The sequence below is a fragment of the Hyaena hyaena genome, unplaced genomic scaffold (assembly GCF_003009895.1).
Source record: "Hyaena hyaena isolate Hyena2069 unplaced genomic scaffold, ASM300989v1 scaffold_86, whole genome shotgun sequence".
Taxonomy (NCBI): Eukaryota; Metazoa; Chordata; class Mammalia; order Carnivora; family Hyaenidae; genus Hyaena; species Hyaena hyaena.
Genome location: NW_024080721.1, coordinates 1,124,060 through 1,140,661, shown reverse-complemented (window position 1 = coordinate 1,140,661; position 16,602 = coordinate 1,124,060). Strand labels below are relative to the sequence as shown.

General features: G+C 38.0%; 1 protein-coding gene across 3 annotated transcripts in view; it reads left to right on the top strand.

Annotated features, from left to right (window-relative positions):
- Nucleotides 1-16,602, top strand: part of GIGYF2 (GRB10 interacting GYF protein 2) — a 138,061-nt gene that overhangs the window by 45,863 nt on the left and 75,596 nt on the right. For 2 of the 3 annotated variants that reach the window (XM_039234493.1, XM_039234492.1), the window contains exons 6-8: nucleotides 8,631-8,742; nucleotides 13,498-13,609; nucleotides 14,447-14,487. In XM_039234493.1, coding sequence (XP_039090424.1) covers nucleotides 8,631-8,742; nucleotides 13,498-13,609; nucleotides 14,447-14,487 — 265 coding nt within the window. The remainder of the gene's footprint in view (nucleotides 1-8,630; nucleotides 8,743-13,497; nucleotides 13,610-14,446; nucleotides 14,488-16,602) is intronic. The other variant, XM_039234494.1, reaches the window with a different exon arrangement.

The window sequence follows — 16,602 nt, the reverse complement described above, 5'->3', positions numbered from 1 at the left end:
AAGTTCTTTATAGATTTTGGATACTAACCCTTTATCTGATACGCCATTTGCAAATATCTTCTCCCATTCCATTGGTTGCCTTTTAGTTTTGCTGATTCTTTCCTTCACTGTGCAGAATCTTTTTATTTTGATGAGGTCCCAATAGTTCATTTTTACTTTTGATTCCCTCGCCTCTGGCGATGTGTTGAGTAAGAAGTTGTGTGCCTGCTTTCTCCTCTAGGATTTTGATTGCTTCCTGTCTTAACATTTAGGTCTTTTATCCGTTTTGAGTTTATTTTTGTGTATGGTGTAAGAACGTGGTCCAGGTTCATTTTTCTGCATTTCTCTGTCCAGTTTTCCCAGCACCATTTGCTGAAAAGACTGTCCTTATTCCGTTGGATATTCTTTCCTCCTTTGTCAAAGATTAGTTGGTCCATCCATTGATCTGAGTATCTGTTTTTGTGCTAGTACCATATTGTTTTGATGATTACAGCTTTGTAATACATCTTTAAATCTGGGATTGTAATGCCTCCAGGTTTGGTTTTCTTTTTTAAGATTGCGTTGGCTATTTAGGGCCTTTTTTGGTTCCACACAAATTTTAGGATTGTTCTAGCTCTGTGAAGAATGCTGGTGTTATTTTATAGGTATTGCATTGAATACGTAGATTGCTCTGGGTAGTATTGACATTTTAACAATATGTGTTCTTCCTATACAAGAGCATGGAATATTTTTCCATTTTTTTGTGTTGTCTTCAATTTCTTTCTTAAGCTTTCTACAGTTTTCAGTGTATAGATTTTTTCACCTCTTTGGTTAGATTTATTCCTAGGCTTTTTATGGTTTTTGGTGCATGATTCTTTTTATTTTCTTAAACACACAGGTGTGGGTAATGTAATGTGAGTATTGCTACATTTGTTTCTGTAGTATCTTAAGCCCTTTTGCGTTCTTATTGACAGCAAATCAGAGGTCTCATTTTTATGCAGCCCTCCAGCTCTTGGTTTTTACATTTTGGTCAAAACGTTAGCTGTGATACTTGTTTTTTTTTTTTTTTTTTTTTTTTTAAATATTCTTATTTCTAGGAGAGAGAGACAGCATGAGCAGGGGAGGGTCAGAGAGAGAGGGAGACACAGACTCTGAAATAGGCTCCAGGCTCTGAGCTGGCAGTCAGCACAGAGCCCGACGCGGGGCTCGAACCCACGAACTGCGAGATCATGACCCAAGCGAAAGTCGGACGCTTAACCGACTAAGCTACCCAGGCGCCCCTGTGATACTTGTTTTTAATTTGTATCTCACTAGTCACTAGCAGCTTGGTCATCTTTTCACATGTTCATGGCCACTATGGTGTTTGATTTGCTTGTGTTATTTTCCCATTTTTTTTACTGGATTGTGATTTCATAATTTTTTATATATTCTTTATCATCAATAAAATCTTATTGTTTTTTGGAGCACCTGGGTGGCTCAGTTGGTTGGGCATCTAACTCTGGTTCAGGTCATGAGCTCATGGTTCGTGAGTTTGAGCCCCATGTCAGGCTCTGTGCTGATAGCTCAGAGCCTGGAGCCTGCTTCAGATTCTGTGTCTCCCTCTCTCTCTCTACCCCTCCCCCACTCGTGCTCTGTCTCTATTTCTCAAAAATGAATACATGTTAAAAAAATGAAAAAAAAATCTTACTTTTAAAAAAAATAAAAGGTACTTCTACTCATCGTAGAAAATACAGAAAGGTATAAAGGAGAGACTGTCACCCATAAACTCACTATGTAGAGATATTACTTTTTAACATTTATATGTTTATTGCCGTTTGTTTCCTTTGTGTATTTTCAGTTGTCAAAGTATAGGAATACAGACTGAATCCAATAGCATATTAAAAGGATTACACACTATGCATGACCAAGTGGGACTTATCATTAGAATACAAATGTGGTGCAACATAAGGAAAATCAGTGTAATCACTTGACCATCTCAGTTGGCACAGAAAAAGCAATTGCCAAAATCACTTTTCTTTATAAAACTGTCAGTGAACTGGCAATAGAAGAGATGAGACCTTCATCAATGTGATTAAAGGCATTTATGAGAAACCCACAGCTAACCTCACTCCCAGCTGTGGAATACTGAAAGCTTTTCCCGTAAAACTGGGAACAAGACAAGGTTACCTGCTTTTACTACTGATATCCAACATCGTGCCTGAGCAGTTAGGCTAGAAAAAGACATAGAGACCTCTAAAAAGGAAGAGAAAGGGGGCACCTGAGTGGCTTAGTCAGTTGAACATCTGACTTTGGCTCATGTCATTTTCTCGCAGTTTGTGAGTTTGAGCCCCACAATAGGCTCGCTGTTGACAGTGCACAGCCTGCTTTAAACCCTGTCTCCCTCTCTCTGCCCCTGCTCTGCTTGCTCTCTCTCTCTCAAAAATAAACTTATAAAAAAAACAAAAAAAAAGAGAAGAAGTAAAACTATATCTGTTTTCAGGTGACATGATCCTACATGTAGAAAATCGTAAAGAATCCACATACAGAAAACTATTAGCACTAATAAATGAATTCAGCACAATTGTAGGGGCAGGATCAACACAATCAGTCTGTAAAGGGAATTATGAAAATAGTTTCATTTACAGTAGCTTCAAAAACAATAAAATACATAGTAATAGATTTAACCAAGGGGATATAAGACTTTTACATAAAAAACTACAAAATAATGTTGAAAGAAATTAAAGAAGATCTAAATAAGTGAGAAGCCATCAGTGTTCGTTCAGTCTTGGAAGACTTAATATCGCTAATTGATCTGTTGGTGCAGTCTCCATCAAAATTCCACTGGCTTTTGGGGTATAAATTGACAAGCTGGTCTTAAAATTCATACAGAATTGCAAGAGACCCCATGTAGTCAAAATAGTTTTGAAAAAACAAAAAAAACCTGGGGTGCCTGGGTGGCTCAGTCAGTTAAGCGTCTAACTTCGGCTCAAATCAGGATCTCACTGTTTGTGGGTTTGAGCCCCACGTTGGGCTCTGTGCTGACAGATAGCTCAGAGCCTGGAGCCTGCTTCAGATTCTGTATCTCCCTCTCTCTCTGACCCTCTCCTGCTCACGCTACCTCTCTTTCTCAGAAATAAATAAAAACATTTAAAAAATTTAAAAACAAAAACAAAATTGAAGACTCATACTTCCTGACTTCAGAACTTCACTACAAATCTACAGGGATCACAGCTGCGGAAGAAGGACAGACATACAGGTCAGCGGAATAGAAGTCCAGAGATAAAACCAAATTGTTCCGTACACTAAGTTGCTTTTAAGAAACTTTGTATGAGGATCTCTTATTTAAATGATGTCATAGCTGTAGCATGTTGCTATTACTTTTGCGGTGTTCAGTATTTTTATTTTTCAGATTTATTTATGCATTGTTTAAGGAATAAGGCATAAGTTACATGGTTTCAAAATAAAAATCTACAGAACAGTATATAATAGGAAATTGCTTCCCCATCCCTCCCCTCAGCCACCAGCATCCCTTTCCTAAAAGCAGCTAGTGTTAGCAGTTCGTTGTATATTTTTCCAAGTAAATATTAAATATGTCTTCCCCTGGGCATCTGGGGGGTTCAGTCAAGCGTCTGACTTCAGCTCAGGTCATGATCTCACAGCTTCTGGGTTTGAGTCCCACTTTGGGCTCTGTGCTGACAGCTCAGAGCCTGGAGCCTGCTTCAGATTCTGTCTCCCTGTCTCTCTGCCCCTCCCCTGCTTGCTCTCTTTCTCTCAAAAATAAACATTAAAAAAATTATTAAAAAAAAAAAAAAAAGAAACAGACCCAAAGTTGATGCTCAGAAAATTTGGTCACTATTTTGGTTTGGCATTTCCCCTGAATATATCTCTCAGTTTGAGAGGCAGGACTTTTTATATAGCTGCTACCTGATTTACATTATTGTAATTTATTTATTAATTTTTTAAATGTTTGTTTATTTTTGAGAGAACAAGAGAGTGAGCGGAGGCGGGTCAGAAGGAGAGAGGGAGACACAGAATCTGAAGCAGGCTCCAGGCTTTGAGCTGTCAGCACAGAGTCCAATCTGGGACTCAAACCCCGAAACTGTGAGATCATGACCTGAGCAGAAGTTGAACTCTTAACCAACTGACCCACTCAGGCGTCCCAAACATTGTTGTATTTTATTTATGTGATGTCAGTCAAAATTATATACTCACTTTTTAATAGATAATACATGTATATATTTAAGAAACTTAAAAAGTACATAGATATATATAAAAAATTTTGAAAGTACATAGAGTGAAAAGCAAATCTATGAGTCACCGTAATTCTGTCTTATTGTTCCTTAGAAGTAGCCACTGTTTCCTCCCAGGGGTGGTTAATGTATCTGTATCTACTTAAATATTTGTTCTTGTAGAAAAGCCCAGCTAACCCTAAATGGCAGCATACTTTACTATTTTCACCTCTGCTTCTATTGAGGAGATGATAGCACATTTTAGATTTTAATGTGTCAAACACTGTTTTAAGCACTTGTCTTATACTGGGTTAAGTGCAGGCAGCAACCCAGGGGGTAAATGTAAATATTATTCCTATCCACTTTATCTAGATGAGGAAAATGAGGCACAGAGAAGTGGAATAAAAGAACCAAAATACAGTCCCAGGCAGTCTGGCCTTTCCATGTGCTTTACTACAGCTGTGCTTTCTGCCTTTATATGTTTGGTTGATCATATGAAATTGCAGTTTTTGTGGGTCAGAAATGACCAATTAGCAATTTTATATGGTTCAACCTAATAAATAGAGTGGCCTTATTTTTAAAACAACTGCATAGAACTCCACATGCAGATGGCCATGATTTTTTTTTTTTTTTTTTTTTTTTTAGTTAAGCATTGTGGCCTGTGTGGGGCTTGAACACATGATCCCAAGGTCAAGAGTCTCCTGCTCCTACTGACTGAGTCAGCCAAGCACCCCACATAAATTTTAAATTCTTCCCCTTGGTTGATACTTAGGCTGTTCCCAAGTTTGATTTTATAAGCAAGATCTTTCTGCTTTTGGGAGTTTTCACATGTACAGGAGGAATTGTGTCAAAGAAAATAGGCATTAAAATTTTTTTTTAATGTTTATTTGAGAGGGAAAGAGACAGACAGAGTGTAAGCAGGGAGGGGCCGAGAGAGAGAGAGAGAGAGGGAGACACAGAATTCGACACAGGCTCCAGGCTGACAGCTCAGAGCCTGACACGGGGCTCCTACTCACAAACTCTTGAGATCATAACCTGAGTCAAAGTTGGACCCTTACCTGACTGAGTCACCCTGGTGCCCCAAAGGGTATAGACATTTAAAAATAAAACTTCCAGAAACTGCTTTCCACAGATGGTACAAGTTTGCATTTTTAGCTGTTGTGTGTGAGGCTGTAGGAAAGCATGTGCAAGTTTTCCTGCACCCCGTTGATGGGTACATTTGAGGTGTATACATGTTTGGTAATGTGTTCACCTGCATGGGATCCTGGCATTAATTAGTGGAGATAATTCTGAGCTCTGTTTGTCCAATGTTAGATTATATTAATCTAGATTTTGGGACTTCATAGCCTTGCTTAATTGTGTTTCTAGAGGCACTATTCTGTAACTTCCCTGGTTACTCTGTGCTGTATAAGTTAAGGTACGTTCATGTATTTGTTTCAACCAGCTCTTTAAAAATTATTGTTAGGTACGTTTTATTAAAATATAGCTTGAAGTAAGTGTGTTTGAGTTGGGTATTTTCCTCTAAATTTTAGTTAATGATTAAACCTTTAATCTTGAGGTTTGAAGTTACGGGTTTATATGCTTATATACCTATAAAACTAAAAGGAAAAAAACATTACAAATTTCTAAAATTTACTTAAACAAATTGTAATAAATAAAATTCTGAGAAAGACAACTGATGAGGAAGGTAGTGAGAAAATGACCTGTATATTAAAACAAGAAATTCAGTAGTGAAAAAAGTTTTTTAACCAGTTACATGTTGATTTCCTCAGAAGAGGTATAGACATCACATTTCATTTGATTTTGAATCGAAACTACAGATGAGGACTTCACGGTGTAAACACAGTTTGGATGTTAATTATCAGTTGAATTGCAAGATTCTCTTCACCTGAACTCTTTAGCCTTGCTTTCTGTCTGTCCAGCAGCAGGGTCCTTAGCTGCAGCCTTGCGCATGTTACTTTGTCTTCATTGTGCGCCTCTGTGTGTTTGCCTAGATGTCTGCTAGGTTCTGAGTGCGTAGAAAGTATTCCTGTGAGGGGATAGTCCAACATTTTCTGAGTTTAAAATTCTCTTGTAGAATCCTCCTTCAAATGCCCAGGATTTTTATGTTTTATAGATCATTTTCGAGATTTAAAAAAATTCCATCTTGTTTTACTTTTTCTAACGTCTGTATATTCCATTTATCCAGAAGTGTGCACTAAACATATTTTTGGCTCCCAGGCTTTCAGTTTTCCCTTGTCTTCCCCTTCCAGATTTGAAGGATTCCTACTCAACGACTGTCTCATTGTTTATGATCCTATCCAAATTGGCTGTGGCTGCAGATTCAGGCTAATGACTAGTTGGTGGTTTAGTTTTTTCAAGCATGCTCTTCCACTCCTTAAGATGGTTGATCTTATATATGTAGATTCTTATTTGGCCCTTCCCTATTTATTTATGATTCTTGTCATTTTATTAAATACAGCTTGGAGTTACTAATTCACACTGGTGAGCAGAATGAGGCAAAAATGATCATTTTCCTTTTTATTGTGCTACTCTTTTTACCTTTCATTAGTTAAGGAATACTTTCAGGGGCACCTGGGTGGCTCAGTTGGTTAAGAATCCAGCTCTTGATTTTGGCTCAGGTCCTGATCTCGTGGTTCATGAGATTGAACCCCAAGTCAGGCTCTGTGCTGATCATAGGGAGCCTGCTTGGGATTTTCTCTCTCCTCTCTGCCTCTACCCTGCTTGTGCTCTGTCTCTCTCTCTCAAAATAAATAAATCAGTCAACATGATTTTCTATTTCTTTGTGTCTTCTTCAACTTCTTTCATAAGCTTTCTATAGTTTTCAGTATACAGATCTTTTACCTCCTTGGTTAGTTTTATTCCTAGGTATCTTATGGTCTTTGGTGCTATTGTAAATGAGAATAATTTCCTTGATTTCTCTTTCTGCTGCTTCATTATTAGTGTACAGAAATGCAACTTGATTTCTGTACATTCATTTTATATCCTGTGATTTTACTGAATTCACACTTTAGTTCTAGAAGCTTTTTGTTGGAGTCTTTTGGGTTTTCTGTCTAGAGTATAATCCAGTGAAGAAATGGGTGGAAGACATGAATAGACACTTTTCCAAAGAAGAAATCCAGACAGCTAATAGACACATGAAAAGATGCTCAGTATCATTCATCATCAGAGAAATGCAAATCAAAACTACAATGAGATACCACCTTACACCTGTGAGAATGGCTAAACTTAATAACTCAGGAAGCAACAGATATTGTCCAGGATGTAGAGAAAGAGGAACCCTTTTGCATTGTTGGTGGGAATGCAAACTGGTGTAGCCACTCTGGAAAACAATATGGGGGTTCCTCTAAAACCTAAAGATAGAATTATCCTGTGATCCAGCAATTGCACCACTAGGTATTTATTCAGAGGATACACGAGTACTGCTTTGAAGGGGCATGTGCTCCCCAGTGTTTATAGCAGTGCTGTCAACAATAGCCAAAGTATGAAAGAGCCCAAATGTCCATTGACTGATGATTGGATAAAGAAGATCGATCTATCTATACACACACACACACACACACACACACACACAAATACTATTTGGTGACCAAAAAGAATGAAATCTTGCCATTTGTAACAATTTGGATGGAACTGGAGGGTATTATGCTAAATGAAATACGTCAGAGAAAGACAAATACCATGTAATTTCACTCATGTGGAATGTAAGAAACGACAGATGGTCATAAGGAAAGGGAAGGAAAAATGAAATAAAAACAGGGAGGCAAATCCTTAGAGACTCAAATGCAGAGAACAGGGTTGCTGGAGGGGAGGGGAGTGGGCTAAATGGGGGATGAGCGGTAGGGTGGGCACTTGTTGGGATGAGCTTATTTATTTCTGTTAGAGAGAGAGAGAGAGAGAGAGAGAGAGGCCATGAGCAGGGGAGGGTCAGAGAGAGAGAGACACACACACAGAATCTGAAACAGGCTCCAAGCTGTGAGCTAGCTGTCAGCACAGGGCCCGACACGGGGCTCGAACCCACGAACCATGAGATCATGACCTGAGCCAAAGCTGGATGCTTAACCCACTGAGCCACCCAGGTGTCCCGAAAAAAATTAAAAAAAAAAAAAAGATAATAAAGTATCCTATCAAACCGGATTTCTTTTACCAAGTTTATTATGGTGTGTATTTATCCCATCTGCCTCTGGATACATATAGCGTTTAGAGTTTATTTAATATTTCCTCACAGAACCTAACAAGATAAAAGGCATTGGTTGTCATTGTTTCTTGATTTGAAATGTTAGTTTGAGATTTTCAGGTAAAATCAGGTTTTGGATCATCTTAGGATGTTGTGTAGTTATGGTTTCCCATTGTTTATAATAATTAGATGCCGTTTCATAGTTGGAAGGGGGAATGGGGCGAAGCAACATGCAATTTTATCTGTTTTATCCTTTTTCTTTCGTTCTTTTGTTTTGTTTTCGACAGAGAAACTTTTCCATGTCTGTTAACAGTGCTGCTGTCCTGCGGTTGACAGGACGAGGAGGCGGAGGAACAGTGGTGGGGGCTCCTAGAGGTCGAAGTTCCTCAAGAGGGCGAGGTGAGCTCCCGCGTGGAAGACACTGGAGGAAAAGGAGAGAGAAGTCACTCTAAACATATTTTATTACTTGAGTTTTAAAAGACTGCTTTTTTTGACATTAACTATGTGCTAAGTGTCCTGAATGTTTATTTTCTGAATCATTTCTCAGTGTATCTCCTCCACACACACAGCCCCTGCCCCCCTCCCGATTTGGAGCAGAGGAGGGTAATTCTTGAGTGTGAGGGATTCTAGATGGTCCTGGTTAACTGGCACATCCTCATCCATATTCCTCATCCCCAGGGAGCCGTGCACTTGAGCCATAGCTCCTTGCAGTGCCTGGGCTGCCGGAGCAGCGGCAAAGTTCCTGCTGGCCTCCGTGACACACGGTCTTCGTGAGGCTGTGTGCAAGGAGTGTCCCCATTCAGACAGAAGCCTAGTACAAGCTCTCTGTCTTGTCAGTGCTAGGCCTGTTTCAGAGGGTAGAGCAAATAGGCAGCAGTCAACTTATTTAACCTACAGTTTTGTAGATTTGTGTCTCAGAAGAATTATTCTGTTGATACTACTTTCGGCTTCCGGTTTTGTTTTCATTGATTTTCTGCAACAGAAAGCAAGTTTGAATGTTTGTAGTATAAGTATTCAGCATTTACCTCTTAAGTTGGTTAAATCATCGCAATAGTCTAGACATACCTTGTAATGTTTTGAAGAAGTGCTTCAGAAGTGGAAGAATTGTGTATCTACAAAGCCAGAGGCCATTGTTTCCGCATACCACCCCACCCAGGGTGGTGTGATCAATGGTGAGGAATATCTGAATTCTTTTTTCTTAAAGTGCCTTATGAATAGAATAATTTATACCCAGTCTTTATATAGAGGCCATGTTAGGTTCTGCACTCCTGTGAAGAGGCTACTTTCAGTCCCATTCACAATGTGGGAATTCAGGGGCGTCTAGGTGGTACAGTCGGTTAAGCATCTGAGTTTTGATCTCAGCTCAGGTCGTGATCTTAACGTTTCATGAGTTTGAGCCTCACATCGGGCTCTGCCTGGAGCCTGCTTGGGATTCTGTCTCTCCTTCTCTCTGACCCTTCCTCACTTGTGCACTCTCTTTCTCTCTTTCTCTCTCAAAATAATAAACTTAAAAAATTTTTAGGATGTAGGAGTGCAGATGTGGTGAATAATGATGGGGCAGCTAAAGCTCTCCACTTGTAGGCCACTTACTGTTAGCAAGGTATACATGGTTTTTCCTTCTGGATTTGTCAGTTTTTAGAACAGTAGTTTTTAACCTGAGGACTTGCAGTTGGATCCTGGGTGGTGAGATTTAGGCATCTGTGTGCTTCAAAAGCTCCACATACCATTCAGATTTCCACGTGTAATTCGGTTCTGTGGGTCCAGAATTCATCAGAGGGCTCTGTGTCGTGGCGGTGTGGTGCAGGGGTGATTTGGAGATGGCTCTGGACTAGTGCTTGGGTGTTCCCTGTGATTTTCTGTGGCGGGCTGGCAGCAGGGCGGGGTTGCACTCAAGCGGCTTTGTCTCCAGTGCTTTTTTGGGTAAGTCGTACAGAGACCCCTTTATTCAAGAAGCGTGGTGCACAAGCTGGCACTTTATGAGCCTCAAGTGGTCACTAATTTTGTATGCTATAGATATCAAGCAGTCTCCCTCAATGCTCTTTAAAAAATTCCATATCTAGAAACAGCTGAAGGATTGGTAAATTTCTCCCTTCTTTCTGATTCTTTAAAGTGGAGGGTTATCCAATAGTGTCTATATTCAGAATTTAAACTGGACATGTGCAAAAGATAGATACTGTGAGAGAAGCAGTGACTCAACGTTGATGGGAACAAATGGTATGAAACTAGTCAAATGAATGAACTCACCTTGTGAAAAACAGTTCTAACAATGTTGTCCCAAATGTGATTTGTTTTCTAATGATTTCGTAAGACCATTAATCTGGTTTTGTTTTCTTTAGTTAGTACTTAATTTTAACTTGTTGGTTAAGTAATGATTATTAGGGCTTTTTTTTTTTTTTTTTTCCATGAGCAAAGCTAACATTAGATTGTTATTTTGGCTCTTTTTAACTTGAGATTTTGGTGTGAAAATTGATTGACTTCTAGACTTCTAAATATGATGAAATACACAAAAAAACATCAGTGGAAAAACTGTAAAATGTCATCTTTCTATTTTATCTGGTTAAGGTGTTCAGCAATATGACAAATCCACACAGCTGTCAGCCACTTGTCTTTATCATCAATAAAAGGAAGTAATATATTTTAATCCCGCAAAAGAGTTGGGTGAAATCTCAGACAACAGGACAGTCCTTTGAGTATTTAGCTGTGTGAGAGATTCATCGTGCTATGTGTACTGCTGCTTATGTGAGAATTGTATTTAGAGATGATTGCGGTCCTTATAAACTGGAAACCTCTAGAATCGGATTCCTTTTTTGTGTCTCCTTATAAAGCTTTAGTCTGATAAGGAGGACCAGTACCAGTGCTAGTACACTTGGCAGAAAATATTTTTGTCTGTGGTTTGCTTGTTTTTCTGGCAACCTGAAGGGTATTTTTCATATTTAGGTTTCTAAAATAAAATACTTTTTCAAGGTGCTTGGTACTTACTGGTTTACCTAAGAAAATTGTTCTCTTCAAAAGAGGGTGCTTTCACCCCCAAAATCATCATTGTAGGAGATCACCCCCATTTTACATAACACTTGGCATTATACTGTTTAAGGATTTTAAATAAAATGCCTACTTTTGCAGTATCTCTTCAAAAACAGGGTTTCCCAACCTCTGGGCTGGTGTTCACTGGTATCTGTTATTGTAAGGATATTACTAATGAGTAATTATGTTATTATAAAGGACTGGGAATCTGTACGTGCATCAGGCATTGTCTAAAGACTAAATTATTGTACACATTTGATACTGTATTTCAATTAACGTGCATCTTTTTTGATTAATAGAATGCAGATTTATTTTTTTTTAAAAAATGTATACATTTCCTAAAGAGAGAGGTACTGAAACTGGGGAGTCAACTTTAACTTCATATAAAGTTAGATTGACAAAACTGGGAGGTAACTTTAGGATTATTATAATTTAAGCCTAGTTTTCACCTCCATGTTACAGAGGAAGAAATAGGTTACCTAGACTACTTATGAGGGTACCCATTGTTCTTAAGAGTACCCATATTCAATTTTGTGCATTTCATAATAAGGATGCATAAAAGTACAAGTATATTCTGAGTCAGGTTTTGAATTATTATAAGCAGAAAGAAATCCTATGTGGATATTTAAAATAATTATTTAACTCACTTGTATTTAGCTTTGGAATGCATTCTTTTGTTCGTAATTCATCATCATTTTGCTTTGGGTGCTTTTACTCTGTTAAAAAAGTGAGCTACAGATGATGACTAAGATTTTATCTAAGTAAAAGTACAGCTCCAAACTCCCCACCCTTTACCAGATTTCTGATCTGTGTGTTGGATACAAAGGGTGCATGTTAGTTTAGAAAACCTCACATTGTATAGAAGATATAATGCTAAAACGTTCATATTGCTTTCTGCCCCCAGAGCACCCATTGGATGTATTTTCCTCCTGACCCTAACCATGCAGCCATATAATTTATAAAAGTGGAATTATTTTTATAAGTATTATTCTGTCACTCAACACAATAATGTAGATTTCTTTTTTTTTAATTTTTTTTTAATGTTTTATTTATTTCTAGGAGAGAGAGAGAGAGAGAGAGAGCGTGAGCAGGGGAGGGTCAGAGAGAGAGGGAGACACAGAATCTGAAGCAGGCTCCAGGCTCTGAGCTGGCAGTCAGCACAGAGCCCGATGCGGGGCTCGAACCCACGAACCGCGAGATCATGACCTAAGCGAAAGTTGGACGCTTAACCGACTAAGCCACCCAGGCGCCCCAATGTAGATTTCTTTTAATGTCAGTGTTTTATCTTCTGTGGCTTCATGTTCTAGCAAATTATCAGAATTTATTTAGGTCATTTCTGGTATTTCAGACTGCAATGAACATCTACATATATATATTTTATATGTATTTATATATATATATGTATTTGCATGTTTGTGTATTTCTATTAGGATAAACTGTGGTTAGAATCATTGAGTCAGATTTTGATAGATCTGACCCAATTGACTTCAGTGAAGACAAGTTTACATTTGAACATTTAGAACCTCTCAGTCTCTGCATACAGAACATTCTTCATTAGCTCTGTGGTACAAATTTAGTCCTGATGTTTTTCTTCCTTGAAGACTTGAGCAAAGGGGAAAGAGTGCTTTTGTTACTGTGGAATATCCTTTAAGGAGTTAGTTTCCAAAATTGATAGAGTTGGCCCTATTAAAGTATCCTTTCTTTGGCGTTAGATAAATTATTTTAACATTTGTGCTTTGCCTTTGTATATTTTATCTGCTCTCTTCTGAAGTTCTCCAAATCCTTCATTTTTGTTGAAAATAATCCAATAAAAGGTCCAATTTATAGTAATAGTTTACTGATCTTCTTAGAATTTTACTATTAAACTTTTTATTAAAGAACTTAATGTTGACACTCTTTCTTATTCAGGACTGGGACTCTTCAACCTGGTTTCTAACTTGTTTCTTTCAATCTCCTGTGCTTAGCCTCCTCACTGCTGTTGTTGGTCTCTCAGGTAAAGACCGTCAGGCCTTAAATGTTTAAGTGTGGACTTCCTCTTTGTGTAGAGACAGGACTCAGAGATTAATCTTGGATGTTGAATATGTGCCAAATACTGACTTCTGAGTATCATTTTTTCTGTTTTCTTATTTTCAGGCAGAGGCAGAGGTGAATGTGGTTTCTACCAAAGAAGCTTTGATGAAGTAGAGGGTGTGTTTGGTCGAGGAGGTGGCAGGGAAATGCATAGGTCACAGAGCTGGGAGGAAAGGTAACTAAAGGGTCCAGATCTTAGTATAAAGGTTTCTGCTTTCTCCAGAGGAAATGCTTTTTTGTATAGTTATAAGATCTCATTTAAAAATGCTTTTAATTATTGAGTATCAAGATGTATGTTAGAAAGTTTTAAATGATCCCTATTTAAAGGAAGAAGCATTCTAGATAAATAGGTTAATATGTTAGTACCAGCTTGGATATTTCATAGTCAGTCAGGTTTGCTATTTTATTAGTGTTCAGTGAGAGGCATTGACAATTGACATTACTTTTTGTTGCTGTTAGGCAAAGCATCTACTCTATTCTTTGTGACTTTATATGATGTCCGTTGATGAGCGAGGGCAGTTCCACAAAGTTGTATGTACAGACATGTCTACTGTGATAATGTTTACAATATAATTGGAAACAAGCCAAACAGCTTAATATCAGCATGGTTTCTTATGTAATGGTATATCCACACAATAGAATATTCTGTAAGCATTACAAGTTAGGATGATTTTGAAAATATTCAGTGATGTGGGAAAATACATGCTAAAAGTAGTACATAAAACTGTAGATAGTGTGTATCTAAAGTAAAGCATGTATCTAATTAAAAAATATCTAATTTCAAAAAAGAACATTTCTGGGTCAGTAGAAGCCAGCTTTTGTTAAGAGAGATAGTGGATATTTTTGTTTTATCTTTGTGCTTTTCTGTATTTTCCAAATGTTGGGCAATAACTGTTTATTTTTACAATTTGAAAAAGAAGGCAATGCTATTAAGGAAAGATAGAGCAGTGGTTGTCGTGTATGGGAAATATTACTCTCAAGTACTGTTTGAAACTTATTTTATCTTTTCTAGAGGTGACAGACGTTTTGAAAAACCAGGACGAAAAGATGTAGGTAAGGCTTTCTTACTATTTTGAAGTATTTTTGTCTGGACTTCCATGATAATTAGTTTCTAAAAGGCTCACGTGTAAGAATACATTTATTAAAAATTGACTCAGTTACCTGTGCCTGTCCAGTAGATGGGGTTGTAGCATTGCTTGCGTTTATAATTCTGTGGTTATTTGGTGGCTCTTGCACGAAACCAGGGGTGATGATTTACATGATTTAACTTTTTAAGTCTATGTGTTCTCTGCAAGGCATATATTCTTTATTAAGGCTGTCTTGTGAATGGAAATTTTAAGTTAGGAACCAATTTGTTAACTCCTTTTCTAATGTAGATATATCACACAGGGTGAGAAGAAATAGGGAAAAAGCTAGAATGCTTGTTTTTGTGTCAGAGAGTAAATTCTAAAACTATGAATCTTCTTACTTTAGTCTTTTATTATTGATCTGGACTTTTTGATGTATAATATTTGTTTTTTTCTTGTTTTGAGATGAGAATAGTCAAAATAAATTATAGTTAAGATAGCCACTGATTTCAAAGGAACATCGTAAGAGAACAAGATTTCAGTCAGTGTTTGTGAGGAATTAATCATAGTTTATATTAGTAAAGAGTCTATAATGTTAAGATGGGCTTTTTTGACTGATTAAAGGTCCTGCCTTCCAAAGTGCCAATAGGTATTAAGGTCTGAGAGGAAAAATAAATGTCAATTTACAGTAACATTGGATTTATTTATTTATTTATTTATTTATTTGAGAGAATGCGCGCATGTGCACGTTTGAGTAGGGGAAGGTCAGGGAGCAGAGAGAGGGAGAGAGAGAATCCTAAGTGGGCTCCACTCTGTCAGCATGGAGCCTGATGCGGGGCTCAAATCCATGAATTGTGAGATCATGACATGAGCTGAAGTCGGATGCTTAACTAACTGAGGCACCCTAACATTGGAGTTACGAAAATTACCTTGCAAGTTCTAAATTCTTGGAACTACCAGAAAAGTTCTCCAGAGCATGATTATATCTGAGAATAGAAAGCATTTGTCAGAAATCTATGTTAAATATGTAAATATCATTTACAGACCGATTTGCAGATTTTTTAAAACACTGAATAGTCAATTTGGCATCACTGTTTTCATACCAATTCATTTTAACATATGAGTTACTTAAATTTCTCATTTATTAACATGGCATTGGAAATTGTCAATTGAATTTATATTAACGAAAAGCCATTAAATGAGTGTAGCACCAAGAAATCTGGAACAGACTGGGTACATAAGTTACTGCTAGCTGAATGGCTTTGTTTGTATTGTAGACTGTTGGATAAAAATTATTTTGGAGGATTTTTTGGGACCTCTGCTCCCATCCTTGTCTGATTTAATACTTTTGCCAGTGAGCCAGTGAATATGGAGAAACAAGGGGTAAAGAGTATAGGATTTTGAATCAGAAGGTCACTGGTAATCTAAGCTCAGATAGTCAGTAGTCTCATAATAAGTGCAGGCAAGAATGCCTTACAGAATTTTTAGGATTAAGTAAGAGTATGTGGACTCCTTTTTGTTCAACAGTTATTGAATTCTGACTCCTATGATAGGGCTTCTGCTGTGTGCTGTATAAACATTCCTTTTCTTTGGATCACAGTGTTGATGTGTGAACAGATTTTCAGATCACTCAGTATGTAGAGGGGTTGCTGTAGAGTAGAGTAACTGGGACTTGAGATCAGAATTAAGATGTAACAAGAGACAAGATCTAATTATATGGAAGTTTAACAGCAGAAAATGTCAAGTCTCACAAAAACTCCAGAATTTAAGCTATGGAATAATGGTGTACTAGCAGCCTGTTCGGGAAAGGCACAGCCTTCTCAGCTGACTGCGGTCTCCGTGTTAACCAGCAGTGTACCGAGCGCAGCATTTACTAGAACTGGAGTATCCTCCTGAGGCAGGCAGTAGGGACACCCGCCGTCTTTTATGTTGACACAGGACAGCTTAAACATTGTGTGCCGTACTGGCCACACCTGGAAGGGATCCATATATTGGAGTAGATTGGGTCATTTGAGGCCCTGTGGTGGGGAATGCATGAAGGAAATGGGGCTGTTTACACAGCAGACAAAACTGTGGGCAGGATTGTAGGGAGGAGTCTTTT